Source organism: Halichondria panicea, chromosome 5 (genome assembly GCF_963675165.1).
Source record: "Halichondria panicea chromosome 5, odHalPani1.1, whole genome shotgun sequence".
In the NCBI taxonomy this organism is placed as follows: domain Eukaryota; kingdom Metazoa; phylum Porifera; class Demospongiae; order Suberitida; family Halichondriidae; genus Halichondria; species Halichondria panicea.
Window position 1 is genome coordinate 3,416,619 of NC_087381.1, and position 27,207 is coordinate 3,443,825.

At 41.0% G+C, this 27,207-nt stretch overlaps 3 protein-coding genes across 4 annotated transcripts in view; 1 reads left to right on the top strand and 2 right to left on the bottom strand.

The window, feature by feature from the left end:
• Positions 1-972: 972 nt before the first annotated feature.
• Positions 973-4,367, top strand: LOC135336175 (uncharacterized). Its single transcript, XM_064531903.1, has 7 exons — positions 973-1,113; positions 1,236-1,393; positions 1,870-2,226; positions 2,331-2,865; positions 2,949-3,017; positions 3,965-4,076; positions 4,166-4,367. The coding sequence occupies exons 1-7, from the start codon at positions 1,053-1,055 to the stop codon at positions 4,239-4,241; spliced, it is 1,368 nt and encodes a 455-aa protein (XP_064387973.1). The 5' UTR covers positions 973-1,052; the 3' UTR covers positions 4,242-4,367.
• Positions 4,332-6,523, bottom strand: LOC135336181 (uncharacterized). The gene is made up of 5 exons (XM_064531909.1): positions 6,367-6,523; positions 5,978-6,115; positions 5,398-5,572; positions 4,862-5,203; positions 4,332-4,597 (listed from the first exon to the last, which is right to left on the bottom strand). The coding sequence occupies exons 1-5, from the start codon at positions 6,467-6,469 to the stop codon at positions 4,459-4,461; spliced, it is 897 nt and encodes a 298-aa protein (XP_064387979.1). The 5' UTR covers positions 6,470-6,523; the 3' UTR covers positions 4,332-4,458.
• The window catches only part of LOC135336169 (uncharacterized), a 41,906-nt gene continuing 21,212 nt past the window's right edge, over positions 6,514-27,207 (bottom strand). Inside the window, exons 54-103 of one of the 2 annotated variants that reach the window (XM_064531892.1) lie at positions 26,942-27,151; positions 26,666-26,869; positions 26,333-26,536; positions 25,969-26,166; positions 25,642-25,848; positions 25,313-25,516; positions 24,923-25,123; positions 24,645-24,848; positions 24,239-24,442; positions 23,880-24,086; positions 23,625-23,831; positions 23,037-23,240; positions 22,746-22,949; positions 22,390-22,596; positions 21,990-22,184; positions 21,601-21,804; positions 21,322-21,525; positions 20,932-21,129; positions 20,553-20,762; positions 20,160-20,363; positions 19,813-20,025; positions 19,185-19,388; positions 18,925-19,131; positions 18,511-18,714; positions 18,188-18,391; positions 17,700-17,906; positions 17,271-17,474; positions 16,963-17,169; positions 16,570-16,773; positions 16,198-16,401; positions 15,860-16,066; positions 15,321-15,524; positions 15,039-15,242; positions 14,711-14,917; positions 14,273-14,476; positions 13,826-14,026; positions 13,512-13,715; positions 13,107-13,310; positions 12,830-13,033; positions 12,509-12,712; positions 11,712-11,921; positions 11,201-11,407; positions 10,326-10,529; positions 9,702-9,908; positions 9,402-9,605; positions 8,984-9,187; positions 8,570-8,767; positions 7,541-7,756; positions 7,036-7,138; positions 6,514-6,975 (exon numbers count right to left, since the gene is read on the bottom strand). In XM_064531892.1, the coding sequence (XP_064387962.1) occupies positions 6,630-6,975; positions 7,036-7,138; positions 7,541-7,756; positions 8,570-8,767; positions 8,984-9,187; positions 9,402-9,605; positions 9,702-9,908; positions 10,326-10,529; positions 11,201-11,407; positions 11,712-11,921; positions 12,509-12,712; positions 12,830-13,033; positions 13,107-13,310; positions 13,512-13,715; positions 13,826-14,026; positions 14,273-14,476; positions 14,711-14,917; positions 15,039-15,242; positions 15,321-15,524; positions 15,860-16,066; positions 16,198-16,401; positions 16,570-16,773; positions 16,963-17,169; positions 17,271-17,474; positions 17,700-17,906; positions 18,188-18,391; positions 18,511-18,714; positions 18,925-19,131; positions 19,185-19,388; positions 19,813-20,025; positions 20,160-20,363; positions 20,553-20,762; positions 20,932-21,129; positions 21,322-21,525; positions 21,601-21,804; positions 21,990-22,184; positions 22,390-22,596; positions 22,746-22,949; positions 23,037-23,240; positions 23,625-23,831; positions 23,880-24,086; positions 24,239-24,442; positions 24,645-24,848; positions 24,923-25,123; positions 25,313-25,516; positions 25,642-25,848; positions 25,969-26,166; positions 26,333-26,536; positions 26,666-26,869; positions 26,942-27,151 (10,280 nt within the window). In that variant the 3' untranslated portion in view covers positions 6,514-6,629. Of the gene's footprint in view, positions 6,976-7,035; positions 7,139-7,540; positions 7,757-8,569; positions 8,768-8,983; positions 9,188-9,401; positions 9,606-9,701; positions 9,909-10,325; positions 10,530-11,200; positions 11,408-11,711; positions 11,922-12,508; positions 12,713-12,829; positions 13,034-13,106; positions 13,311-13,511; positions 13,716-13,825; positions 14,027-14,272; positions 14,477-14,710; positions 14,918-15,038; positions 15,243-15,320; positions 15,525-15,859; positions 16,067-16,197; positions 16,402-16,569; positions 16,774-16,962; positions 17,170-17,246; positions 17,475-17,699; positions 17,907-18,187; positions 18,392-18,510; positions 18,715-18,924; positions 19,132-19,184; positions 19,389-19,812; positions 20,026-20,159; positions 20,364-20,552; positions 20,763-20,931; positions 21,130-21,321; positions 21,526-21,600; positions 21,805-21,989; positions 22,185-22,389; positions 22,597-22,745; positions 22,950-23,036; positions 23,241-23,624; positions 23,832-23,879; positions 24,087-24,238; positions 24,443-24,644; positions 24,849-24,922; positions 25,124-25,312; positions 25,517-25,641; positions 25,849-25,968; positions 26,167-26,332; positions 26,537-26,665; positions 26,870-26,941; positions 27,152-27,207 lie in introns of both variants that reach the window. The other variant, XM_064531891.1, reaches the window with a different exon arrangement.

Below are 27,207 nucleotides of genomic sequence, written 5' to 3' on the forward strand. Positions count from 1 at the left end.
TCTGCTCGGGCCATATCTAAGGGCATTTCGTATGATTTCTCAAGGTTAACAATATCCGGGGATCAAAAGCCCCCAGACGCTAACTGCATACATGTATAGCCCTTGCATGGTTGGCATATTACAAAGTATAGGGCAATGCCATACAATCTAGTATCACAGCATGATTTACCATATCTAGTGCAGAAGTGAACCTGTTAAATTGAACTCAGTTCATCAGAAGGATTTAATGTGGTTAACATGCAGGGGACATGCAGTGACCAACCACGGGCACCGCATGCGCAATCAGTACAAGTTCCATGTGGTCTGGCAGTCGTTAACTATAGCTAAACAGAGCAGAAAACTTCTCGACTCTTTCCCTCCCTTTCCCTTCCCTAAGTCACGGGATGGGGTACGTTGATCAAACGGTTCTAGCGATGTGTATACCCGGTAGAAAGATGTAGAGTGTGTGATGTGTATGTTTTTTTAAGGGCGTGATATTTACAAGGGCTTAATATTCCGGCTCGGCCCCGGATCACCAGACGGAGCAGGTCATCCCCCCCATTCCTTCCCTCAGAGTAGGCTCCAAACCCTTCAGAAAGAGCGTACATTGATATCTATCAATCTGGCCGGGTCTGTCATAACTAAGGGCATTTTCATATGATTTCTCAGGGTTAACAACATCCTGGGATCAAAAGCCCCCAGACGCTAATTGCATATAGCCCTTGCATGGTTGGCATGCATGCACTAGCCTCCTTCACAAGAAGGCCTCAAAAAGGAGGCCTCTCTTCGAGGAAGAGCGGCCTGGGATCGAGGCTAGGCATGCACATGCAATATAGCCTCGACCCTAGCCTAGATTAAATTAATCGGCCTGGTCTCGAGGCTACCTCGAGGCCGAGAGACCAAGGGAAATGATCGACAATGATTATAATCCGTTATCTATTATCTAGAGAAAAATCGGCCTGGGAACAAACTAATGAGCCCTGCCCACTTTTCTGTAAGGCCATATAGGAGGGGGGCGTGATTTGTGTACCCTAGCCTCCTATAGCTATATAGAGCTAGAGCTAGCTAGAGACATGAGGGTGAACCGGCTCAGTGTAGGTCTATTGTGTATGATTTGCTATAGATCTATATGTGGTAAGTTAGCTATAGCAATCAGACGATATATTGTATTCCTGTTCATAAACTGCAACTCAGTGTAGATCTATAATTAATTAAGTGGCCGGATTGCAAATTGCTGTACTTTGTGTTTCTATTAGGTTACGGACTTGGAGCTAAGCTCTCCTTTCAGGAGTTTGGAGTGTCTGGACCTGCAGAAATATTGCTACCACTCGGTAACGATTTCTCAGATGGTCCAATCTCTGTTTCTGGCGGAGGTATTCCTTACCTTGAAATGGAAATGGCAACAGATCTCTATGTATGTTACTTTACAACAGAGGCTTTTCTTCGTGTGTGTGTGTGTGTGTGCGTGTGTGTGTGGACACAAAAATTAGCTGTTTCAGCGAACAAGACACGTTTATGGTGTTAACTGCTAATGAGACATGCAATAGTTGGCAAAATAATTGGCTAGTTTATAATTATAGTTGAAACTTCTTCGAAGGCAACAAAAAACACTGTTTCCTAAGCGAGCTAACCGTTGCCAATAGCTTATAGATTCACTCATTCCCGGTCATTACAGTAAAAACTTATTGTATCCGTTTAGCCGCTGTAATAAATCAACGCACGGGATGAATGGCTTTCTTAGACTATGAGCATGCATCTAAATTGTTTTTCTCTCTCTCAGTTACTATACGTGTTATAACTGTTGACCTTGAACTCTAGTCTATAATGTATCTCTGCATAAGATTATATATGATAATTGTATTCATCACAAGTCAACCTATAATTATGTAGATCTCAGACAACGGATTAATCTCACTGAATGCTGAGTTTGTGGATCCCCCCCAACAGGGAAGTGACTTTTCTGCAGCAGATGGGGAAGGAGTAGTTATAATTGCTCCATACTGGTCTGACAATGACATACGATTGTCAGGCCACGGTTTTGTCAGATATGAAGAGTATCCGTCTACACATCCACATCCATCTGTGGGTGCCAAGTTAAAAGAAGTCAGTGAGTTTGTTTCGAATGAGACGGGGACAGTGTTTAGTGGAGTTTGGATGTTACTGGTGGAGTGGAATAATTGCCCACCGTTTCCAGCTGGTTTTAGTGGACCAATTGATCCCTCTATCGATGCTAACTTCCTGTCTTCTGTAAGTTTAGATTGTTGCGCATGTACATAATACAGATTCTAAAGCTTGTATACTAAATCCTTGCAACTATAATTATGTGCAACAATTTTGAAATATGCCTACAGAACAACAGTTATCAAGCAATTGTGATAACTGACTCAGTATCACAATCTTATGTCATCTTCATTTACGAGTGCGACCAAATAAAATGGAGTGGACGTGACTCAAATCATTCTCGTGTTGGAATTTCTGATGGAATGGGCACGTCATACATATACCCTATGAGCGGAAATGCATCGATTGTTGATATTGACTGCTTGAATAGTCCAAGATCTATGATTGTCAATATACTTCTGGATTTAAATACTTTTACACTAGTAGAGCCAGTCATTCCCTCGGTTATCAGTTCAAGAATGACACTACCGTCTTCACTGGATATTGATTTAGTCAGTCCTAGCGTAATCGCAATGTTATCAACTCCAACACAAACATTAAATCCTTCAGTGTCTGACTCAGTCAATCTCAGCATTATGTCAAATCCATCGCAAACACCAACTCCTTCGGTGCTTGATTCAGTCAATCCTAGCATGATTGCAATCATGCCAACTCCATCACAAATGCTAGTACCGGTATCGACAGTTACGGTGGATGTGACTCTAGGTGCGTTAAACTACGTATATACTATACTCGAGCAATCTTGCACAATGATAATGTATATCACTATAATATTATCCTTGTTACAGGAAACCAAGAAACAAGTAACAATGTAGCTACAGTTACTGTAACTCCAGCCCCTACAAATGTTCAAAATGGTATAAGCAGTATAATTATATCTTTACAAGCTATAGTTAATCGTACGATGTGCTATTACTGCATGACTGGAGAGTGTACAGAAATTTAATCCCGCGTCACATCTTTATATGTAGTCTAGTAATTGTACGTCGTCATTGACAGTGTGCTATTACCTGTCAAGTAATTGCACGCTGTCAATGCCAACGTATTGTAACGGCCGCGGCTGAATCAAAGTGCAGAGAACCTCATCATATAGAAATCACAAGAATAGTATAGTAATTCGTGCAGTAAGGGATTAATAGCACTTATAGCAAGCACTGGCAAGGTTAATAGCACTTGGCTATAATAATTATTATGCCTATATAATACATAATAATAGTGCAATTATAAGCCTTGCCATGGTTGTTACTCGTGCTATTACTCCCATAATTATTGCACTTTTACTTACTATACCAGTACATATATAGGCTCTCGCTATTCTGGCTCTCTGGAGTACGGCCACCTTGATATACCGGCCATTTGGTTTGGCACGTATTGCTAGCTAGATGGATAAACACAAAACTCCCCCTCAAATGCGGCCACTCGCCATTCCGTATATATAAATACTTCATGGCCAGTATACTGGCTGCCCAAACTAGGTTTTCAAAAGTAGTTTATTACGGCCGGATATGACGTTTTGAGTGTGGTTTGGCAGATGAAATAGGATTTATACGTACACTTAAATACAAGGCCGTAGCTAGCCTCGTTCCCAGGCCGATCCGTCTCCAATTGAACGCTAGGTCGACTCCTAGGCCTGGTATTGTCAATTGTATCTGGGCGTGGTTGGAATTCGCTCAAATGAGCTAGCATAATTTGCCAAGCCCTAGAGGTCGGAGAGTCTATTATACTGTATACTAATTACAGCATCTTATACGCATCTATTGCACGCGTACGATTAATTAATATAAGCGTGCAATTTCGTTTACAGATACTGCTGGATCCATGAACACTCCTGTTTATGTGATTATAATTCCTGTTGCTGTTGCTGTTATGATGATTATCATCGGCACACTAATCTTCATCTTCGTGTGTATGTACATGTAAGTATAATGACAGTTGCATGATGCTCTATATTTGGTATTGAGACACAATGACATGCATGCATGCATACCAAAATTAATTATTGCAGGCATTTCAAGAAAGCGAATGTTACGAAAGTCAGACCAGCAGGAAATCTAGAGGTGAAGTTAGTTCAACTGAACTAATTAAAACTGAAGTAACACTACATATACTTATTTTTTTTATTGTGTTATCAACAATTTTTTTATGTTGTCATAATTAATTTTTCACCCACATGCATCATTATTTATTTTAGTATACACAAATTGAGAGCATAATTATAATTAAAAAAACCTGAAACATTACGATAGCTGATTAAATAATAATTTTAAAGTGAACTCAAAAGAGGCCGTATAATTATAATCAGTCTGCGACAGCTAGTTTGTCCTTTAGAGTCTCTTGACCATGCCGAACGGGTGACGCTACTTGAGCCGCCCTTGGGGAAACCTTCGATACAGTGATGGTGTCCACTCCCACCTTGGCAGCTTTATTGGATAATACACTGCAAGGGTGCATGGAGATAAAGAGAGGAAAGTTTTCATTCTTGAAGTGTCGGTAAAAGCGACTTGACTACCGCTCGTATATATATAAATACATAGAGTTACTTTATTTTATATACACTCTTGATTTAAACTTTATAGCTCTTAAATGCTGCCGAATGTTCCTAGAGAGTTTCTAAAGCTTGTGACGTAATCCTTAACTGTTTATCTAGAGCGAAGTGTGCATAGACTAAACAAGCCTAACATTTTTATTCGTTTAAATTTACCTGAAAATGACCAGAACAGTACTCAGCACTCCAACCAGAACAAGAGTAACAGTCACACCCAAGACAATCCCAACAATCTGGTCTGTTGTCAAGCCAGTGTCTACAGGAATCCCTGTACTAGATGTGGGGGTGGCTGTTGACGCCTCCTGTTTTGGTTTCTGTGCTATTACAGAGTACATTGAAAAGTTTCCTTGCATAAGCAGGACGTTAATAGCTACTATTGCTGAGTCGGCAGTGACTGTAGAGCCATTCAACACATAGACCAGGACAAGGGTAATAGTGCTGCCATTGGAGCATGTGTATACGTTGGTGAGGCCATCATCCATTGTTGTAGAGAGTAACCTATATAGAGGATGTACAAAAGGTTTTATCAGAGCAGCAAATTTGTATGGAATGCAGATTAAATGAATTGCGAACACAAATTTACAGTAGCATATCCTACGCACTGAGAAGAATTCTATTAAGTAATACAGTGTATGCGTTACATAAACAGGAGGATGATTTCATTGCCATAATAGTGATAGACACAGACTCACGTGATATTTGTCGCAATACAGCTGTCAGCTATACAATAGTTGTCAAGGCCATCAGCTAGCTCCATAAGGAACGTATCCAAATAATCCCTGTTAATGTCCATTGAGCCCAAACCAACTTGAACTTCAAACAAGATCTCTAATGATAGAGTACTATTACGTACATAGGACCCGTCACCTGTTGGGGTGAATTTGAATTTGGTGGAATTATTCATAAAATTAAGGTACACAAGCAGATCTCAAAACTATATTATGCAAACAGATACTAAAACCATAATCATACTAGTATGAGCCCCACACAAGGTGCATATATAACATACATTATAAGCTTTTTAGGGTACTAACTTATTAGCTTCTGCTATTTTATTGTATTCTGGCTTTGCCGAATTGTTAAAAATAAATAAATAAATAAATAAGCAGCATGTGACTATACGTTAAGTATCTATATAATTATATACGCTCGCATATTTTTAAGACTGAGAACTTAATTATTAATAATACGTGCGCATTACCATGGTATAAGGCAAATAACTGAAGATAGGGGAAAGATATCAACATTGTATCAACATTGTATTAACTTTACATTGATCATAGAATGGTTGTGGTGCTGGAGTTGGTGATGGGGTGGACGAGGGTGTGGGAGTTATGACTACTTCGGCGCTACTAGAGGTAGTTAAAACTGATGTCATAGTTACATCAGGAAAACCACTTAAGGTTTGCCCTACAGGATCAAGGAATAGAGTATGAGACACGCCCACTAAATAATTACGATCCGGTACGTATATAATTAACATAGTACGAGTTGCTATTGCAATGACACATAATTTAAGCTGCTAGATTTATACAGACTATTTATATACGGTGATCAGATCATGTAGACACATCTAGACTAATATAAATTCCATTACATGAACATCATGACCTATTAAAAAATAGCCTCCTGTGATTGATTCTAACACAACACACACTCACCTTTTACTAGGGAAGTTGACAATGCCCCCAGTGTGATCAGACATGCTAAAGAAATGGTAGATCTACATGTACTATATGCCACTCTTGACTTCTCCATGATCATTATTATGTATAATGATCGCCAAGGTTACTAATGATATTCATGGATTAACATTACTAAAAATTCTTTAACGATTTTTACCAATACAACAGTAACCGCCGCGGGGTAGGGAAACTTTTTCTACATAATTAGCTAAGAACACTGTCTGTCCATTTGTCACTAGTTACATTACAGGTTGCATAGTTTCATAATGGTCTTCGTCATCTCCAGTTGCATGTTGAAGAGTATCGTAATGGTCTTCATCATTTCCAGCTGCAGACAGCATAGTTTCATAATCTGGGGGTGTATCACAAGAACCATTTTTGATTGGTTCTTTCTTTATGCTTGACTCCATGAGTGTCGAGTATACACCATCATCCAGTGGTGGTTTTTCTATGCTGGATTCCGGCTCAAAATGGTGTAACGGTGCACCGTTATACACTGGGTTGTCGTACATCATGTTTTCAGCATACGGTTGTGCAATTGGTAGACTTTTCTGATGGTGCTTTCTTTTTTTGTACCCCGAAGTGCTGGAGGATTGTGAAATTACACAATTAGGAATTATAGAGTTGCAATGGTAATTGACTCACTAGCTTGCAATGATGATGATGGAACAGATCAGCAGGAGCAGACAAACCACAAGGATGGTGTAGACTATAATCAACCAGTCACGAGGATTGTATACAAAACTTCCTGCATTAATATTTAAGGATACATGTATAACAAGTATAATTATTATATCAAGAGTAGATATCAGAAGAAGAATGTTGAACTACGATAGCTATACATAAAAACTGTTCACAAAGTAACGTGACATCTTTTCAATTCCAGGTGAGTAACTCGATGTTTGCGCAAGCTTGCACATTCTTTTGTGAAGAGTCAATGTCTCCAAGTACTATCAGTGTGCAGTGAGCAGCTCTGAACACTCAGAACACGAACGACTATAGCTATAATAATCATGATGTCATGCCACACTCTAAAAACGTCACGATTAACATTATTATTATATAAGTTAATTGTGACGTTTTTTTAAGTATATAACGATACTATTATAGTATAATGTTATACGGTATATGTAGCATAATTATAACTCACTTATGCAAGTTGATTCAAATCCACTCCAACTGCCCACAGAGCTAGAATAGTTTCCGAAACAAGTTCGAACATAAAAATCCTCATCAGAAATATTCAACCGATAGCCCCCTTTACAGGTGTAGGTAGCATTGGTGCCTAGTTCATGTGGGGCTGTTTGATCAGTGGTGAAGTTGACGAATCCAAACACAGGAGCCGTCAGATTAGGACACATTATGGCTGCATGGATTCAGATGATCTTAATTAATGAAAATATTACAACTTGGGAAGGCTAGTAAATGTTAAGTTTATTTCCTCACATAATTAATAGTATGGCTAAGAGTGCAATATATACCCTTATTGCACGAGTAGCCATATACTATTGATTGTTAATCGTTTGTGATGCAGTTTTAAGAACATTTTTAGCTGCAGTTTCAGTAAAAAAAATTTAGCCGCGGCCGTTATTCGAACGTGCGGTCGTCAAGGCAGTAATTGCACGTCGTTAATGACGACGTGCAATTACTGATACGCGATTAATCACTGTACGAATCACAGTGAATAATAGGGCATGATACGAAATTCCTGCATAAGTTCTATATTTATATAATTATTCTGATTATACGAGGAGGATATACTGAGTGTATGGTGCATATAATTATATCCTCAGAGTATATAGGTGCATGTGGATTATACCACATGACTGCAGCACTGTGACTATATAATTATATATAAAAAGTCCTCCACACAACAATCCAATGCTGCAAAAAGAGCAATGCTAATGATGTCAGGATTTTACAGCCGTTAAGGAGCAAGTTGAGCAACATGTTGTCTCCTACAATGCTCATGCAAGAGCTTCTTTGGTCTAAGTGTTGTGCATTTGATGTCCCTTGCTGCAGATACAAGTTCTTCTTAGGGCAAAAACGTACATGCATGACCACCGCGCCGCACCCATTTACATATACATAATTAGCCTATAGCCGTTATAGAAATAGTTTCAAACACTCACATTATTTAACAGAAGTTCTGCTATAGGCTAGTGGACATAGTTCTCACCTTCACAAGCAGGGGCAGCTCCAGCCCACTCGGCAGTAAAATTCCCCCCACAAACTCGAACTGGGTCCCCTCCTGTTAGTCCTAGTCCAACTTCACAGCTGTAGGTGGCATTGGTGAGGTAACTGAACGAAGAAGTAGCATCGGAGGATAAAACAACCGAGCCGTTGGTAGGAGCAGGCAGACTTGAACAGAAAATAGCTGTGGAGATCATTGGTTGTATTAGTGCATGAATATGAGGAGTACATAAATTATGAGGAGTACACATAGTCCTCAGTTTTTGACAGTACATGCATGCATGCATGTATATTCTCGGCAATTCATTTAATACATTTGCCTTAAACGTATTAGGATTATGGTTACAGTTTTTCACACAACTTGCACGCATGCATGCCATATGAAAACTATCAGACGTACCAGCACACACAGGATAAGAGCCATTCCAGTCACCTATCACACCAGTCGAGTTGTCGCTGCAATACTGCATCGTTTCTCCAATTAAATAGAACCCATCGTTGCAGTAATGAGTGGCCACTGTTCCGTAGTCATATGGCTCTGTTGTGTCTGGACTGTACAGCGTTAAGACATTCTCAATTTGACCCAGGGACATGCAGTAGATAGCTGTGAACAATGAGAAAAGATTGATGTATATGAAAGAATACATACACAGATGATAGTTTAACGTCAAGATATCGACCTTGAAACTCTGATAGGCATGCACTTATCACTTATAATTATGGTCAGCTGCTACGTATATCTGTAAATGCATATACATTCATATACATTGACACCAATCAAGGCATGCAATGTACATGTATATATGTACATTACTCACGAGAGCAGACAGGGTCTGTGCCTTCCCACTGTCCATTATCACTGCCTCCATTCTCACGACACACTCTCCTCCCAACACCCTCTCGAAAAAATCCCTCACGGCAAGAGTAGGTCGCCATAGTGCCATAGACAAACGAGGAGGTGCTGTTAGCATTGTACTCAATATCTCCATTCATGATTTCAGCAAGAGCAAAGCATTGAATCACTGCAAGGAAATCATCTAATTTGTGTACACTATAGAACTCTTGGAAATAAGCCCTTAATTGCATGCATGGCTTAATAACTGACAAAACAAACTAACATGTGCAGACAGGATTAGGGCCAGTCCAGTATCCAATGGGACTAGTGTTATCACCATCACACGTTCTTGTTGGCTCCCCTCCGATCAGTGCAAAACCAGTATCACAGGTGTAGGTGACCTCGGTACCGAATGCATACGGCATGGTCCGGTTGAAAGAGAAAGCAATACTACCATTCTCAAGAGTAGGAGGAGAGTCACACATATGGCCTGAATTATGAGTATGATTACAGTAGGTTGTATATAGGATGGATAGTGCTATTGTGTGTGTTTTCAATTATAAAGGAAGCAACGATGCAGCTTCCTTAGTGAACGTACGTATACAGTTATATATAATTATAGGCTTGCATGCGCAATACTTTGATCATGGACTTTAGACTATACCGTATAGCGGGTAATTTTCTGGGGCAAAATATTCGTGGTTGAGCAATATAGTCAGTTCGTGGATCTTATTTTGTGGTTGCTGCTTTTACTGCAGGTAAAGGTAGTCAAGGTCGCTTCATTCGTGGGTAAAGTCTTTGTGATCCAGTGTTCAACCCACAAAAATCACGAATATTTTGCCCCCCCCGGAAATTACCAGCTATAAATAGCATTTCATATAATTATTATGCAAATAACTATTCTCACTGTCGCAAATTGGAGCAGTTCCACTCCATTCTCCAGGCCCTTGACTAGAGCCGACGCAAGTCCTCACTCTGTCCCCACCCAGGAGTCCGTAACCAGAATCACAGCTGTATGTCACAGTTGTTTCGTATTCAAAGGAAGTTGTCGTGAGGGTATTGTATGTGATTGATCCATTGGAGGGAGCAGTAACATAGGAGCAAGTAATTGCTGTAGAGAATTTCAGACAGGACATATAATAATAAACGACACAGATGTATGGTGAGACACAAATTATACATCTTAAGCAATAATACTATTATTATGCTGAGTGCAATGTGGTACCCGACCACATGCATACATGCTAGTCTCATGGATCAACCGGACCTGAAGGACCGTCTGAGCACTCTTGATGTATAGTTTTGTTGCACACGCTGGAATTCCAGCGGCTCAATCAGATTGACTTATTCTAGTCAGGTGATATTATAGGAGGCAGAACTGCACGTTGCTCAACGCATTTGGATAATCATTAACGCATGCATTACGCATGGTAAACGCTTCATACATAGACGCTGCTACGAAGCATAAGCAAGCCAAGCAGGGGTCCTTGGGCACAGAGTTAGCACCACAGGCAAAAGACATACATGTAATAGATTGAAGCACCTTCTTCAGAGAGAGAGAGAGATGCCTGCGCTTGACGCTTTGTACAATTAACAAATACGCGGGGGCGTAAGGTCAGGAATTGATTACATTCCATTGGTCTGGCACATTCCATTGTGAAATGACCTCAAGACAAGAGTGCTCAGACCCCTTCTTAGGAGGGGGCTGATCCATGAGACTACATACATGCATGCATACAAACTATATACATGTCAAGTATAACAATATTTGTCCTCCCTCACCTAGGCAGTCAGATTCAGTCCCATTCCACAGTCCACTATCAAGTGTGTACCCCTCTCCACCACATGTCCTGACTCTATTACCCACCAGATAATACCCGTCATCACAATAGTACATGGCCACAGTGCTAAACTCAAATGGAAACGCTTCAGCATCAGGGGAATAGCCTAATGATCCATTTCCGACTGAGAGCCGATTGCAATAAATACCTATACAAGTGGAGATACGATGACATGCAGTTGATGGTATAGCTTTATTCGCATTAAATGTACCGAGTAAGCTCAAGTTTGCGATTAAGTACAACCGTGGTAGCCCCATCTCATGTATCAATTAATGGTGAGTGTATTTTCGCACGTATCAGTGAATATACTCATTGTATAATGCATGGCAAGTCACTTGGCATTATGAGTTGGCTAAGCAGAAAAATAGGCATTTAGTCACCGAATTTTCAAAATTATATGTATGCATGATAGCTACTGACTTAGTATCGAAATGCATATAAGCACACGATACCTTCACAAGTTGGAGCAGTTCCACTCCATTCTCCAGGTCCTTCTGTTGAGCCAATACATGTCCTCACTCTGTTTCCACTGGACAATCTGAATCCCACTTCACAGCTGTAGGTGGCATTGGCCTGATAACTGAATGGAGGGAGTGTGAAGACTGAGGAGAAGGTGATGAAGGCGTCCAAAGGAGCAGACAATTCTTCATCACATTCAATTACTGCGGTGGAGAGGATATTATAGGAAAATAATAATACTGAATACCGTATATGCTTGATCAGGAGCCGCGGCTACTAAATGTTTCATTTTGCTGGAAGAGGAGGCTACAATTCAAGAGGGGCCACTGTTCAAGAGCGGCTTTTATTAGCTCCAGCTAATTTAGTTTGTCATCAAAAGTTGTTTTCACCTGCATAAACTTGAACTCTGCCATGAGAAAGTCTTTGTGAAGCACTAACAAGCTGCTACTCATAGCTACGTACATGTAGCTAGCTGTGCTGCTAGTAATAATTTTTTTGGCTGCCACGTGCAGAAATGCTAGAGTCAAAGTTCACTGAGGCTACTATTTGAGAGCGGCTACTAAATGTTTCATTTTGTTAGCAAGGGAGGCTACTATTTGAGTGCGGCCTTTATACAAGAGCGGCCTCTGATCGAGCATATACGGTATACTCACTTACAGTGGTTACGATTAGGAAAAAACTAGAACAGCAGTTAAAATAAAAGCCAATACGTTTGTAACAACATCATAAGTAGACTATTGTGTGACAATCCATGCACCAACGGTTTCAAACAGTTGAGGCTCATACATACCTTCACAAGAGGCTTGAGTTCCATCCCACACTCCAGCTGGTGATGAGCCATCCCCACTGCAGCTCCTAGTCATGTTACCTCTCAGGAAGAAACCTTCTTGACAGCTGTGGGTGACCGTGGTGCCATATGCAAATGGCTCTATGGTGTTCGGATCGTAGACTGTTGCTCCATTGGTCAGGGCCGTGATAATGGAGCATGTGATAGCTGCAAATTGGGGAAAAAATGGTACTTATAAAGTCACAGAGTCAGGTGTATGAACAGAAAACTTCCAACTTTGAAGTCTTACGCATGCACCATGTACCAATCAGAAGAGGTACTCACATATGCAAGTTGGGTTATCCCCAGTCCACATTCCAATTGGACTGGAATCATCACCAGTACATGTCCTGGTCCCATTCCCATTTAAAGAGAATCCAAGGTCACAGATGTATGTGGCGATAGTGCCAAAATCAAACGGAGAGATGGCATTGCTTGTGAAGACAATTTGTCCATTCGTGAACATTGGAGGATCAGAACAAATGTGATCTAAAGAAGTTATTTCAGCATTAAATCTAGAACCTGAACTAAAAGATGCATACATGCATGCATGCACACTCACCATCACAAACTGGAGCTGTTCCGTTCCACTCCCCACCACCATCACCGGACTGCACACAGCTCCTCGTAGTATCCCCTCCAAGCAGTCCATATCCAATGTTGCAGCCATAGGTGGCCGTGCTGAGGTAGGGTAATGGTGTAGAAGCGCCAACAGAGAAGGTAATGATTCCATTGGTAGGAGGAGGCAGGTTAGAACAGGCAATTGCTGCGGAATTAAATACAATGTTGTATTTACACAGATGGTATACACAGATGATAGCATGATATTTATATGCAAAATGAAAATAATACAATAATAAATTTGCATGATTGCCATCGGGTGAAATTGACAAGAGTTTTAAATTTAGCCACTTGGCAAATTCAAGTAGAATTGGTTACCACAATAAGTTTTCATTGTCATCCTCACCTTCACAAGTCGGAGGTGTTCCAGTCCAATTTGCTCTAGGGCTTGATTCATCACCCAAACACAATCTCGTCTCATTGCCATCAACCGGTTCAAACCCTGGCTCACAAGAGTAAGTGGCTTTTCTAACTAACTCCACAAGAGACACTCTCATCAGGGAGAATGATATCCGACCATTGTCAATAGAGAGGTCAGGGCAGACATAAGCTGTACGGTTAGAATGCAAATCAGTTCCAACGGGCAAAAACAAAGGCTTAAGCAGATAGTTCATAAAAAGGTGAATCTTAGCATCAATTTTAAATGATTGAGACACAAACCTTCACAAGATGGAGTAGTTCCATTCCATACTGGGCCTGTACTAGAACCAACACATGTCCTGAATCTATTCCCACCAAAGCGTCCAAAACCAGGATTGCACCGATAACTGGCCACACTGAGATAAGGGTATGGATCACTAGAGCTGGAGATGTACTCAATGTATCCGCTGGTTGGTTTTTGCAGACTTTGACAGACAATTTCTGCCAGAGAAAATGCAAAGTTAATGTATAAGCTCGTCATGCTGGTAGGATAATTATGCCATAAAACTCGTCCTCAGGGATCACTGGTAGACCAACCAACTGAACTACAGTGAAACATGCATAGAGTCTGTTGATTTGGCTGCATTTAAGAGGGTATAACGCACGACTGTAATAAATAGGGTAACCACAACGGACAGGTTTCGCTCTTATCAGTACACCACTTGACTCTTATACATACGTATCTACCTGTGCATATCGGTGTCTCGCCATTCCAGTTCCCAATGGTGCTCAATCCATCCCCAGAGCAGCTTCTTACTTGGTTACCCTCCAGAAAGTAGCCTTCTTCACAAACATGAGAAGCTCTAGAGTTGAACTCAAACGGATCAGTCATGTCTGGACTGTAGTCAATCTGTCCACTCTCGAGCGGAGGCAGCATTAGGCAGAAGATTTCTGTATAGAACAAAGTGCACGATGTAATAGTGCGTGATGTAATATGTACACTCAATAGCTGGCTACCATAATTATAACCAGTTAATGCAAGGAATTCGGTAAAGATTGCAACCAGTATACAGGGCAATGTAGGGGCAATGATGCATGCACCAGCCATTTGAATCTTGGCAAAGTTAGCCTTATAACTGTATAGTACAATGTGAACGTCCTATATAAACAGTGTGTTCTTTTTACCTCCACACATTGCATTGGCCCCGGTCCATGTTCCATTGGGAGTTGAACCATCACCACCACAAGTTCTGATTATAGTCCCTTCACTAATACCAAATCCGACATCACAGAAGTAGGTAGCAGAAGTTTGATATTCATAGAATAGGCTCACAGCAGTTGAGTAAACAATTCTTCCATTGTCGGGAGTAGAGAGACCAGGACATGTAAGAGCTGTATACAATTCAATTGCATTATTAATAATTACGATTGGCCAGTGAGAAAAAACTTTTTGCCGTACTTTGGAAGGGAATATATGACCACATTATTTTTATCAGTAACAAAAACTACTTACCTTCACAAATTGGAGCAGTTCCGCTCCATTCTCCAGGACCTGAGCTAGAGCCTACACAACTTCTTAGTAGATCACCCCCCAAAAGTCCGAAACCACCATCACAGGAGTAGGTGGCAGAGGTTTGGTAGTCAAAGGGAGCAATAGTGTCAGTGGTGTAAGTGATGACTCCATTATAGGGATCAGTCAAATCAGAACATACGATTTCTACAGTAAGAAGATAAGAACACACTCACGTGCTTAAACAAATTAATAAATGTATTGTCAAACACTAGCCAAGCTTACCTATACAAATTGGAGCAGTCGTATCCCATGTACCAAATATACTGGTTCCGCTCTCACTACACATGCGAGTATCGTTCCCATAGAGATAAAACCCATTATTGCAGGAATGGGTGGCAATTGTGCCAAACATTAGAGTGGACGTGGCAACACTACTGTAGACGATGACTCCATCATCCATCTCATCCAGAATGGGGCAAGTAACAACTGTAATTTAAAAAGTATAGAGGAGTATAGATATATTAGAGTATTTAGAGTGCATGCTATTTGGCATGACCTGCATAAATTAACGAGTATTGTCGTTGAATGGTTCTCAACCACACCTATATATCACATTGGTGCATAAATTGTACGGTCCATGTAATAATTTGTTTAATTCACAGTTAGAGCAACAGTGCATGGCTTTACGCTTGAAGCTAATAGCTACCTTCTTACAGACACGGTTGTGGCAAGGGTGAAATTATATACTGAGTATCAAGAGCTCTCAGCTTAAATGAACAATTTCGATACATAGCTACGTATATGGACATAAATTGACTGACCATCACACATTGGAGATCGCCCACTCCACACTCCGTTGGGACTTGAGTCATCACCATCACATAATTGAGTAGCCTCCTCCCCAATCAGTCCAAATCCAGTATTACAAACATAGGTGGCCACAGTGCCGAAGTCAAATGGTGAGGTGATGTCAGTAGAGTAAATGATTACCCCATTGTCCGGAGCAGGGAGACTAGTGCACATAAGAGCTGGAAAAAATGTATCAACCGTTAAAGTTTAGCTATAACATTACAACCATGCACATATAATTGTTGCTAAAATTCCCCATGTAAGTACTGTAAACATGGTGTGTATTCAAATACAGACGGCATTTACTAACCTTCACACGTTAGATTAGCTCCACTCCATACTCCAGGACCTGAGGTAGATCCGACACAAGTTCTCAATCTGTCTCCATCAGACAGTCCAAAGCCAGCATTGCATTCGTAGGTGGCATTAGTCATGAACTGAACTAAGCTAGTGGACCCCTCGGTAAACGTGATGAATCCATTATCGGGGTTGTCGAGGGTGGGACACAAGATACCTAAAGTAGCAAAAACCCACAGGTTAAACACAGCAATAATTATAATGTTACGCTATAATTATATGGTGTTATGTTGAGCTAATCTTAATAGTTAGCACGGCATTACCTCTCTAGTTGAAATTGAGACCATACAGATACACCTTTCATGAGTAAGTTGTTAATACTCACCTGAGCAAACAGGAGCAGTTTCAGTCCATCCACCGGTTGTACTGGAGCCATCTCCACCACAAGTCCTGTTCTCCACTCCGTCTAGAAAGAATCCTTCATTGCAGATATAAGTAGCAACTGTAGCATAGTTAAATGCACCAGTAGTATCAGGACTGTATCTGATTACTCCATTGTTGATTATTGGCAGTGATGAACAAATAATAGCTGCATGTGCATGAGAAAGAAAACAAGCACTAACACTGTCATTTATATTCAGACATGCATAAATTGTATCCACTATTTTTGTGTTTTATCACTGCAAGATGTGTCGTTGATTTAACTTAGCTAGAAATTGAAACGAGTGACTAGCATTATATCAATACAAAATTTTATTGTACTAGAAAGTGAACTTACGTTCACAGGTAGTTGCTGCACCGCTCCATGTTCCCTGTGTGACTGACCCCACTCCACCACATGTTCTGCTCATGTCTCCTCCACTGAGCCCAAACCCAAGCTCACAGCTATAGGTGGCCACAGTGCCAAAATCATATCGAGAAGTACTATTTATAGAGAACGATATTTGTCCGTTGTCAGGGGCAGGTAGATTTTCACATGTGATGACTAAAATAATTATAGGTGATAAATACATTTGTAGCTCGTATACATTGTTTGTAGCACTTTGACAAATTGATTATTACCCAAATTAGCGTTACATTGCTTACGTTCACAAGTGGGCGGAATTCTGGTCCACCGTCCCATGGCTTCATTGTCATCATCACTACACACTGTATTCACATCGCCTCTTGCAATACCAAACCCAGTGTTGCAGATGTAGGTGGCCACAGTGCCGTGGTTGTAGGGTGCGGTGGAGTCAAAGTACAATATCTGTCCATTAGTAAGAGGAGGTAGACTAGCACATATCACAGCTGCAGAATAATATAGGACTATGAGTACACAAGTGCAATTAAAGAAAATACACAGCAAGTACTTGTAGTTTCTCAGCAGCTCTAAGAACCACAGATCAAATCCATCCTCTATATATGAGTAAATTTTAGTGAAATGCTCACTGTCACAAAAGGACCAATTTTGATTCTTTTTCTTTTTACTTATCTCACAATATTCGCTGGCTAGCAATCCCACAATTCACATACCTCCACATGACGGTATCTGTCCACTCCACATTCCCACAGCAGTGGAGCCGTCACCATCACATGTTCTGGTCTCATTTCCCTGCACCACATCGTACCCCAAAGCACAAGAGTAGGTGGCCCTAGTCTCAAACTCATATGAAATAGCCGTGCCAGTAGTGAAGTCAATTGCTCCATTGAATGGAACAGATAGTGCAGAGCATGTGATAGCTGTGTGGGTGAAGTATTATGTTTAACTGACAATATAGACTTTCTAGTTGAACTAAGGTAATGAAACTGCAGTAACTCAAAGTCAAAGTCAAGTCCAACTTAGATATAACTGAGAATAGCATATTGGGCAGTATACTACTATCTTATATAAAAGCCTGTGGTAAGTGTAAACGTTGGTATTGAGAGCCAGACCCGGGCCCAGAGGAGAGGGTGGAGGAGAAGCATGGGGGAGAATAGGAAGAGCGTATAGGGAGCTACTTAAACAATTTCGGAATACTGACCTTGACAAGATGGAGCAGTTCCTCTCCATTCACCAGGACCTTGACTAGACCCAACACACATTCTCACTCTATCTCCACCAGACAATCCATAGCCGGTAGTACAGATATAAGTTGCAGCAGTTTGATAGTCAAACGGTTGAGTGGTGTCAGTAGCATACACAATGATTCCATTCACAGGGAGTGCTAAGCCAGAGCAAACAATTTCTGCGTGTAGAGAGTTAAAAACGAGAAATTGATTCAGAATAAGTGTATATGCTTTTAATTGCGTGCAATGTTCGTTATTGAAAGTGAGGGCACAAAATTAATAGTACGTATATCATTACCTGTGCACATTGGAGGCACACCACTCCATTGCCCAAGAATAGTAGAACCATCTCCCACACAAGTTCTTATACCTCTCCCAACCAGATAGTAGCCCTCATTACATGAATGAGCAGCAACAGTGTCAAAGGTGAAGCGCTGAGGAGAGTCTGGACTGTACGCAATGCTACCATTACTGATGGAGTTCAGTGGAGGGCAGGTCACAGCTACAGGATTAGAGAGATGACAAGTTATACTAACAGAGGACTGCACTGTAAAGGTCATCATGTAGTTGCATGCTATACCTTAATTTACAACCTTTCTTCCAAAATTTAACCAGCTCCCAAACAAACACTCGTTTTTTAGGAACATGCACGAGTGCATCTCCGTAAAGAAAACATTTGTGAAACACCCTTATAAAAATCTGGAAGCCTTACCATCACAGATTGGAGCTGTCCCAGTCCATGTGCCATTGGGAGACAAACCACTACCTCTGCAAATCCTCAGCACATTACCTCCGCTAATACCGAATCCAGTATCGCACATATAAGTAGCAGTGGTCCCAAAGTCATAAAATGTCGTTATGCCAGTGGAGTAGATAATACTTCCATTGCCAGGAGCAGGAAGATCAAAACACATGAGGGCTGTATGTAAATGAGTGAAATAAATTGCTGTGAAGTATATTTGGTGTGCCTACCTTCACAAGTTGGAGCAATTCCACTCCATTCTCCAGGACCCGAACTAGAGCTGACACAAGTTCGCACTCTGTTTCCACCAGATAGTCCAAAGCCAGCGTCACAAGAGTAGGAAGCAGTGGTTTGGTAGTTGAATGGAGAAGTGGTATCAGCAGCATAGGTGATGACTCCATTAGTTGGTGCAGGCAAGCTTCTGCACTCCACGCCTGTAGCACAATTACAATGATCTCTGCTGCTAATGTGAAGTTTACCAAGAATTTAAATTCGTATACCAAGTTATTTTCGTATATTTCGTATTGAAGAGCTTCATAAAAAGTATTCTGCAATAGATTCAACGTCACTATCTAAGCTGTACGAATATTTAAAATACAAATGGGTCGTTCATACGAAAATTTGCACCAACAAAAATTACCCGCTATATGCATTATAATTATAACAAAATACGTATAACGGGGGGAAATTGTTGAACATTTTAATTAGCCAATTTGGCTGAAACTGCCAATATTAACTAAGCGGTGGATGCAACGTCATTGATGTAATAGCCATGCCCAAGACTCCAAATTAAAAAACACAAAGGACTATATTCGTTAAATTTTTCCCTATAATAATACGGTATGAAAGAAGTCTTACCTGAGCAAGAGGGTGCTGTACTGTTCCACACTCCACTAGTACTTAAACCATCTCCATCACACCATCGTGTGTCATAATTGGCATTTCCCAGTAAGAAGAAACCTTCATTGCAGCCGTAGGTGGCAGTAGTTTGAAAGTCGAATGGTTCGGTGTTATCAGGAGCGAATATGATGACTCCATTTATGTCTGGTGCGAGTGATGTACACAGAATAGCTATAGAGTGGGAAAACAGTAAAAGTCCATACGAATTATATATACTGTACCACAATTAAATTTGATACTGCTATAAATGCCATTCATATTACTTTTTAGCTATAGCTGCTAAAAGGGACACATGTGTATCGTACCTTCACAAGTTGGTACGGTTCCTGTCCAGGTACCGTCCACTGTTGAACTGTTACCACTGCAGGATCGAGTTGCTCCTCCAACTAGCCCAAACCCAGAGTCACATGTGTAAGTAGCTGCAGTCCCAAAGTCATATGGTACAGTTGTGCCGGTAGAGTAGGAAACACGTCCATTGTCAGGAGCAAGAAGATCGGAGCATACAATAGCTGTGTATAAATGGCAAGAAAATGATCAACAATACTTATTGTCAGTAAACACCCAATTTGATATTGTGAGGATTATGACACGCTTGCAAATATCTGGAATAGAGTATACTTGATACAGAATAATTATGCGTGCAATAATTATATACATGCAAGAAAGGATATACAGTTACTATATACAAAGCGTCCTACCTTCACATGTTGCATCTGTACCGCTCCATCCTCCAATTCCAGGTGTAGCCGACTCTTGGCAGGTCCTAGTAACGTCACCGCTAGCCACTCCAAACCCGGGCTCACAACCGTATGTGGCAGTAGTCTTGAATTGTGTAGAGGCACTGGCTGAGCTCTCAGTGAATGTGATGAATCCATTGGTGGGTGATTGAAGCATTGGACAGCTAATTCCTGTGGTGAATGGTAAGCAGCTAAAGAATTTTGCTATTTATACATGTGCACATGTAGAGGAGAGTCTATATGTCTATAGCTATAGGCAAGAGCGTAACAAAGGCAATGCTATCTCCAGATAGGTAAATTTACGTATATAACAATCAGAAATCCAATCACGTATATTTACCAGAGCATACTGGTGTTCCTTCACTCCATAATCCAGTCACACTCCGCCCATCTCCCATGCACATTTTTGTCATATCTCCCTCCAGAAAGAATCCCTCATCACATGAGTAAATTACCGTTGTATTAAACTCGTAGGGAGCAGGTGTACTGTAGAATAGCGACCCATTGTTGATAGGCCTCAGGAATTCACAAATTATTACTGTAGGGATAAAAACAAAACACCTTGTGAAAGAAATGTCATTGCTTACTTAAAATACAAATAAAAAGATACATTTTAGCATATTGAGTGGGTTATAAGTGGGTTACAAGCAAACACAAAAATGCATCGTAGTGGACCTTGTAGAATAGTGTTAGCACTATTATCACAGTGTAACAAAAAAGGATTACATACCAGTGCAAGTTGGTGTGGTTCCACTCCAAACTCCAATGGCACTGGAATCATCACCACTGCAAATGTTTGGTTCCAGAACACTCACTCCAAATCCACTGTCACAGACATACATAGCAGTCGTTCCAAATCCATAGGGTGAAGTGGTTTCAGGAGAGTAGTCAATGCTCCCATTAGTAGGAGCAGAAAGATCCATACAAGTGATGGCTATAGGAAGTAATCAGTACATTTGATACACTTGGTACAAATGAAGTACACACAAATTATTGTGAAGGTTAGTACCTTCACAAGTTGGAGCTGTTCCACTCCATTCTCCAGGACCTGAACTGGAGCCGACACAAGTTCTCATTCTGTCTCCACCGAATAGTCCATAACCAGTATCACAGCCATAGGTGGCAGTGGTTTGATACTCGAATGGAGAAGTGATGTCAGTGGCAAAAGTTATGACTCCATTAGTCAGTGAGGGTAGGTTGGTGCAAACAATTTCTAGGAGGATATAATTATATGTTATGCTGAAAAGAACTTATTTAGCAGAGAATAATCAATTTGTCTCATAGTAATGACCAACAGGGAAAGAACAATGGAGAATGGGATTGTGATAAGTGCTCAAAACTTGTGTTCCTCAAATAGTATATCTTGCATACGGTGAATGACAATAGCGGACGACTCACCTGAGCAGACAGGAGCCACACCATTCCAATTGCCGCTACTGCCAGAGCCATCTCCGATGCAAGTCCTAGTCGAGGTTCCCTCAAGGAAATAGCCCTCAAGACATGTGTAAGTGGCTGTTGTGCCAAAGTCAAGGGAGTCAGGGCTGTAAGCTACCATTCCATTGCTTATAGTGTTCAAGCTGGTACAGGAAATCACTGCAATATACAAAAACAGCATAAGATGTTATAATTATTTTCATGCATCCATGTTGAACTATATTCTCTACATTATGTCAACGATCAATGCACAGCATAGAAAAGGGGTCAAGACATAATATAATTTTATGTCTACTGCATGTATATATCACACCCCTATATCATCTAAACTTTGCATAATGACAGTATACGTAACAGGTGTCACCTTCACAAGTGGGAGCTCTCCCAGTCCATGACCCACTAGTGGTAGGTCCACCACCCCCACAAGACCTTGTGTTGTCACCTCCTCTCAGTCCAAACCCAGTGTCACATACATAGGTGGCCACAGTGCCAAAGTCGTATGGTGAGGTGACGCCAGTGGAGTAGACAATACGTCCATTATCAGGAGTAGGGAGATCAGAACACATGACAGCTGAGTAGAAAAATTAATGGTGAAGTACTTCAACACAAATGCATTAGTTATTAAGGTAGAAGTTGCTGCAAGCTTTCATAATCTCCTGCTCACCCAAATTTGTGATCTATATTTAATTACCATTTTCCAGCACATACAAAACAACTTACGTTCACAAGTTGGAGCAGTTCCACTCCACTGCTCCCCTCCCTGATTGGCAGCTCCACAAGTTCTCACAGTGTCTCCACGAGACAGTCCAAAACCATTGTTACAACCATACCTGGCTGTGGTTCGAAACTCAAATGGTTCACTGGTGTCAGGTGCATACGTGATGAATCCATTGTCCGGAGCATTCAAGCTGGTACAAGTGATAGCTGTAGAAATATACGAAATCATTGTTTTTAGTAGTTGGCTTGCAATAAGTATCAGGGAGTATTTATAAACTTCCTATGATCTCTTACGTTCACAAGATGGAGCACTTCCGCTCCATGCTCCTTGAAGACCGAGACCACCTCTACCACACATCCTCACACCATTGCCCACAAGGTAGTAGCCGATTTCACAGGAATAAATGGCATCAGTGTTGAAGTCAAATGGATCAGTGGTGTCACTGACGTACACGATTCCTCCATTACTAATTGAATTTAGTGTCGAACAGGTAATGGCTGTAAGAGACAACAGTTTGTATCAATTTTTGCAACGCCACCCAGATTGAAAAAAGTCATTATGGCTAAAAAAATTACACTCTAGAATTTAAATGTTACTTCATAAGCGCCGTTTACACGAGGACTAATCCAGGTCAAATCCGGGCCAGAAGTAGTAGCATAGTAAAAACGATGCATTTGCACAAACAGTGGGCTGATAGGAAAGCTTACGTAATCTACGAACACTCTCAAACATGCACATGCACCTCAAAATTATCGCTTTGTGTTTACTCACAACTACACCACTTCTGACCAAAGCTAACCCATCTCAGGCCCATTTACATGAACACTGTGAGATTCCAACCCGGATTAAAGGCTTCGTGTAAATGGAGCTATAGTAATCACCTGAGCAGGATAGTGCTTCTCCACTCCACGAAGCAGATAGACTCATAGCATCAGCTTCACACGTTCTGGTGACTTGTGACCCATTAAGTCCATACCCAGTGTTGCAGGAGTAAGAGGCAGTGGTGCTCAACTCAAAAGTTGGTGCACTGATTGCACTGTACATGATCACTCCATTGTCGGGTGTCGTTAGTAAAGAACATGTGAGAGCTGTAACAAGGTGATTAGCCATTAATTTTAATGAATTACTTTATTTACGTTCACAAAACGGAGCAGCTCCAGTCCATTCTCCAGGACCAGCATTTGTCCTTACACAAGTTCTAACATTGCTACCGACTGTAGACAGTCTAAACCCAAAGTTACAACTGTAGGTAGCAGTGGTTTGATCATCAAACGGAGCAGTGGTGTCAGTTGTGTAAGTGATGATTCCATTGGCTAGAACAAGTAAGCTCGAACAAGTAATATCTGCAAGACAATTATAACGAAGGTAAACTTAACTGCATGTGTGATACTTGTATTTTTGTGTGCAAAATTGAAATGTAGATTATACGTACTTAGTGGTTTTATAATTATGATACAACAGCTATAATATACTGCAAGTGTACATAATTATGTACCTCGGCAAGTTGGCATGATTCCACTCCACAATCCACTAGTACTAGTCCCATCTCCACTGCACAATCTAGTTTGTACTCCATCCAAATAGGATCCATCAGCGCAGAAGAAAGACGCAGTGGTTCCATGAGAAAATGGAGCAGTTGTGTCAGGAGTGTAACTGATCATCTGAGCACTCCCCGGACTCAAAGACGGACAAGTGATGGCTGTCAGTGTGTGTAAATAATTCTTATCAAGCCTATGTACAATATCAATCAAGATTCGAAAAAACACAACAATTTATTTTATGCTTACACTTATTATATACATAGCCATCTTTGCAAGCACAACTAATCAAGTGCTTTGTACGAAAAGAAGATTCTATAAAAGATTCTGAAGAGACTGCAACAGCTTTCACTGTGCACTAACCTTCGCAGGTTGGAGCAGTCTCACTCCAACTTCCACTAGGACTGGTATCATCACCGGCACACAACCTACTACCACCTCCAACTAGTCCAAACCTAGTGTTACACACATACGTAGCCACAGTACCAAAGTCGTAAGGTGAGGTTGTATCAGTGGAGTAGGTAATACGTCCATTGTCAGGAGCAGGGAGATCAGAACACACAATAGCTATAATTGTGGGAAAAGAAAACATGGTTTGTAATCACTTTCCGATAATGTTATATGCAGTGATTTGTACATACGTTCACAAGCTGGGGCAGTTCCACTCCATTCTCCAGGACCGGAGCTCGAGCTGCCACAAGTGCTCACTCTGTCTCCACCTAATAGTCCGAACCCCATGTCACAACCATAGGTGGCTGTGGCCATGAACCCAAGGGAAGTGGTATCCTCAGTAAATGTTATGAATCCATTCATTGGGTTGGGGAGAGGATCACACATGATATCTGCAGGGAATAATTTAGAAGAGACGTAACTAAAACTACTATGGTAGGTGAGAGTTAAATGCATGCAGGGTTATAAATCATTATTAGGAAATTCAAACTAACGAAGATGTCTGCAATAAATGAATAAATGACTTCAAATCTTACTGATCCCGCATAGACTTAATTCGGTAACATAATACAATTTTGTACCTGAGCAAATAGGAGCGATGCCATCCCATGATCCAGTCACACTCAGTCCATCACCAGAACATATTCTCACTGCATTTCCTTCCAAGAAGAACTCTTCAGAGCAAGTGTGGGTGGCAGATGTTCCAAATGAAAACGCAACAGAACCAGCTGGGTCGTATGTTATCACTCCATTGTTAATCATAGTCAGAGTAGAACAGGTAATGCCTGCAGGGAAAGATTGTCTAACTGTTTATGTTTCAGTAGGACCAAGGTAAGTGTCTAACACTGATAAAATGGGGTAAAATGCACGAACTTGGTATTCAACCGAGACATGTTCGTTAGTAACTTACGTTCACAAAATGGAGCAACTCCATTCCAGACTCCAGCATTTGTCAGTCCATCTCCATCCTCACAAGTTCTAGTGCTAGCTCCAGTTAGCCCAAACCCAGTGTCACAGACATAGGTGGCCACAGTGTTGAAGTCATATGGTGAGGTGACGCCAGTGGAGTAGACAATACGTCCATTGTCAGGAGCAGGTAGATCAGAACACATGACAACTGAGTAGAAGAATGAATCAGAGTTCTTTAGGTTTAAAATCAGGATTACAAAATATAATAACTGAATGTGTTTGGCTTTTGCTGATGTGTAGTTCATGTAGGCATGACAGATCAACTTACGGTCGCAGGTCACATCAGACCCAGTCCATTCTCCTATTGTGCCACATGTCCTCATGAAACCCATCGGAGCCACACCTAGTCCATACCCTGAGTCACAGCTGTAAGTAGCCATGGTGAGGTAATCAAACGGAGCAGTAGTGTCTGATCCATAGGTGATGGCTCCATTAGCAGGATCAGGCAGCAGTGAGCAGAAGACGGCTAAAGGTTGAGAGATGAAAGACTCAGTAAATGTACTATACATCCAAATAACTGAAATGCTTGAAACTTTTACCGATATAGTTAATTTTTATGCAATAAAAAAGGCTTGACTAGTGCTGACACACTAAGGGCCCATCCATATAACCAACATGCAAAAGCCACTCACCAATACAAGTAGGAGAAGGGTCACCCCATGATCCTATGGTGACAGAATCATCTCCTGTACAAGTTCTGAGATTGCTGCCATCCAGCTGGAAGCCATCATTACAAGAGAATGTGGCCAATGTTCCGTAACTAAATGGTTCACTAAGGTCAGGACTGTAAACAATCATCCCATTTGTTAGTGATGGCAGTGAGACACAATTGATAGCTGTAGAACGTAGATATGAAATCGTAAAAATCACAAACATGCATCATTCAACAGAGACAAAAAATATTAGGACTGAAGTATGTCACGCATAATATAGACTTCAGGTGAATTGAAAGTGTATAGAGATACCTTGACAGATAGGAGCGGTTCCAATCCACACTCCAGGGCCTGCAGAGGAGCTACTACACTGTCTGGTTCTGTCCCCACCAGTGAGCCCAAAGCCGGGATTGCAGCCATAAGTGACCGTAGTAAGGAAACTATACGGAGCGGTTATATCGAGATCAAATGATATGAAACCATTGGCTGGGGAAGCCAGGACAGGACACTCGATTGCTGCAAAAGGTTTATGAGAAAATAATTATAAACACTTAATTACAGGTTTTAATTTATGACTATATTCTTCACCTCGACATCTAGGTTCCAATCCGTCCCATAATCCAAGCATTGTAGTTCCATCTCCAGTACATGTTCTAATCACATTACCATCCAAATAATACCCATTCATACAGGAGTGCCTTGCAACTGCTCCATAGTCCAAGGAGCTGGAAGAACCAGCTGCTGGGGTGATAGTGACGTCTCCGTTGCTAATGGAGTCCAGCACAGGGCACTGAATAACTGAGAGAGTAAAGAAAAGATAACTAACAATACTAGTTCTGATTATCTTATCCAAT

Bases quoted from the DNA above. Each gene is read 5' to 3' on its own strand.
- LOC135336181 (XM_064531909.1), bottom strand. From the start codon at position 6,469: ATGATCATGGAGAAGTCAAGAGTGGCATATAGTACATGTAGATCTACC. The intron at 5,204-5,397 runs GTGAGTCTGTGT...TCCTCTATATAG, and splicing joins TGTATTGCGACAAATATCAC to GTTACTCTCTACAACAATGG. The intron at 4,598-4,861 runs GTAAATTTAAAC...GCACCCTTGCAG, and splicing joins ACTGTTCTGGTCATTTTCAG to TGTATTATCCAATAAAGCTG.
- LOC135336175 (XM_064531903.1), top strand. From the start codon at position 1,053: ATGAGGGTGAACCGGCTCAGTGTAGGTCTATTGTGTATGATTTGCTAT. The intron at 1,114-1,235 runs GTAAGTTAGCTA...TGTTTCTATTAG, and splicing joins TTGCTATAGATCTATATGTG to GTTACGGACTTGGAGCTAAG. The intron at 3,018-3,964 runs GTATAAGCAGTA...TTTCGTTTACAG, and splicing joins CCCTACAAATGTTCAAAATG to ATACTGCTGGATCCATGAAC.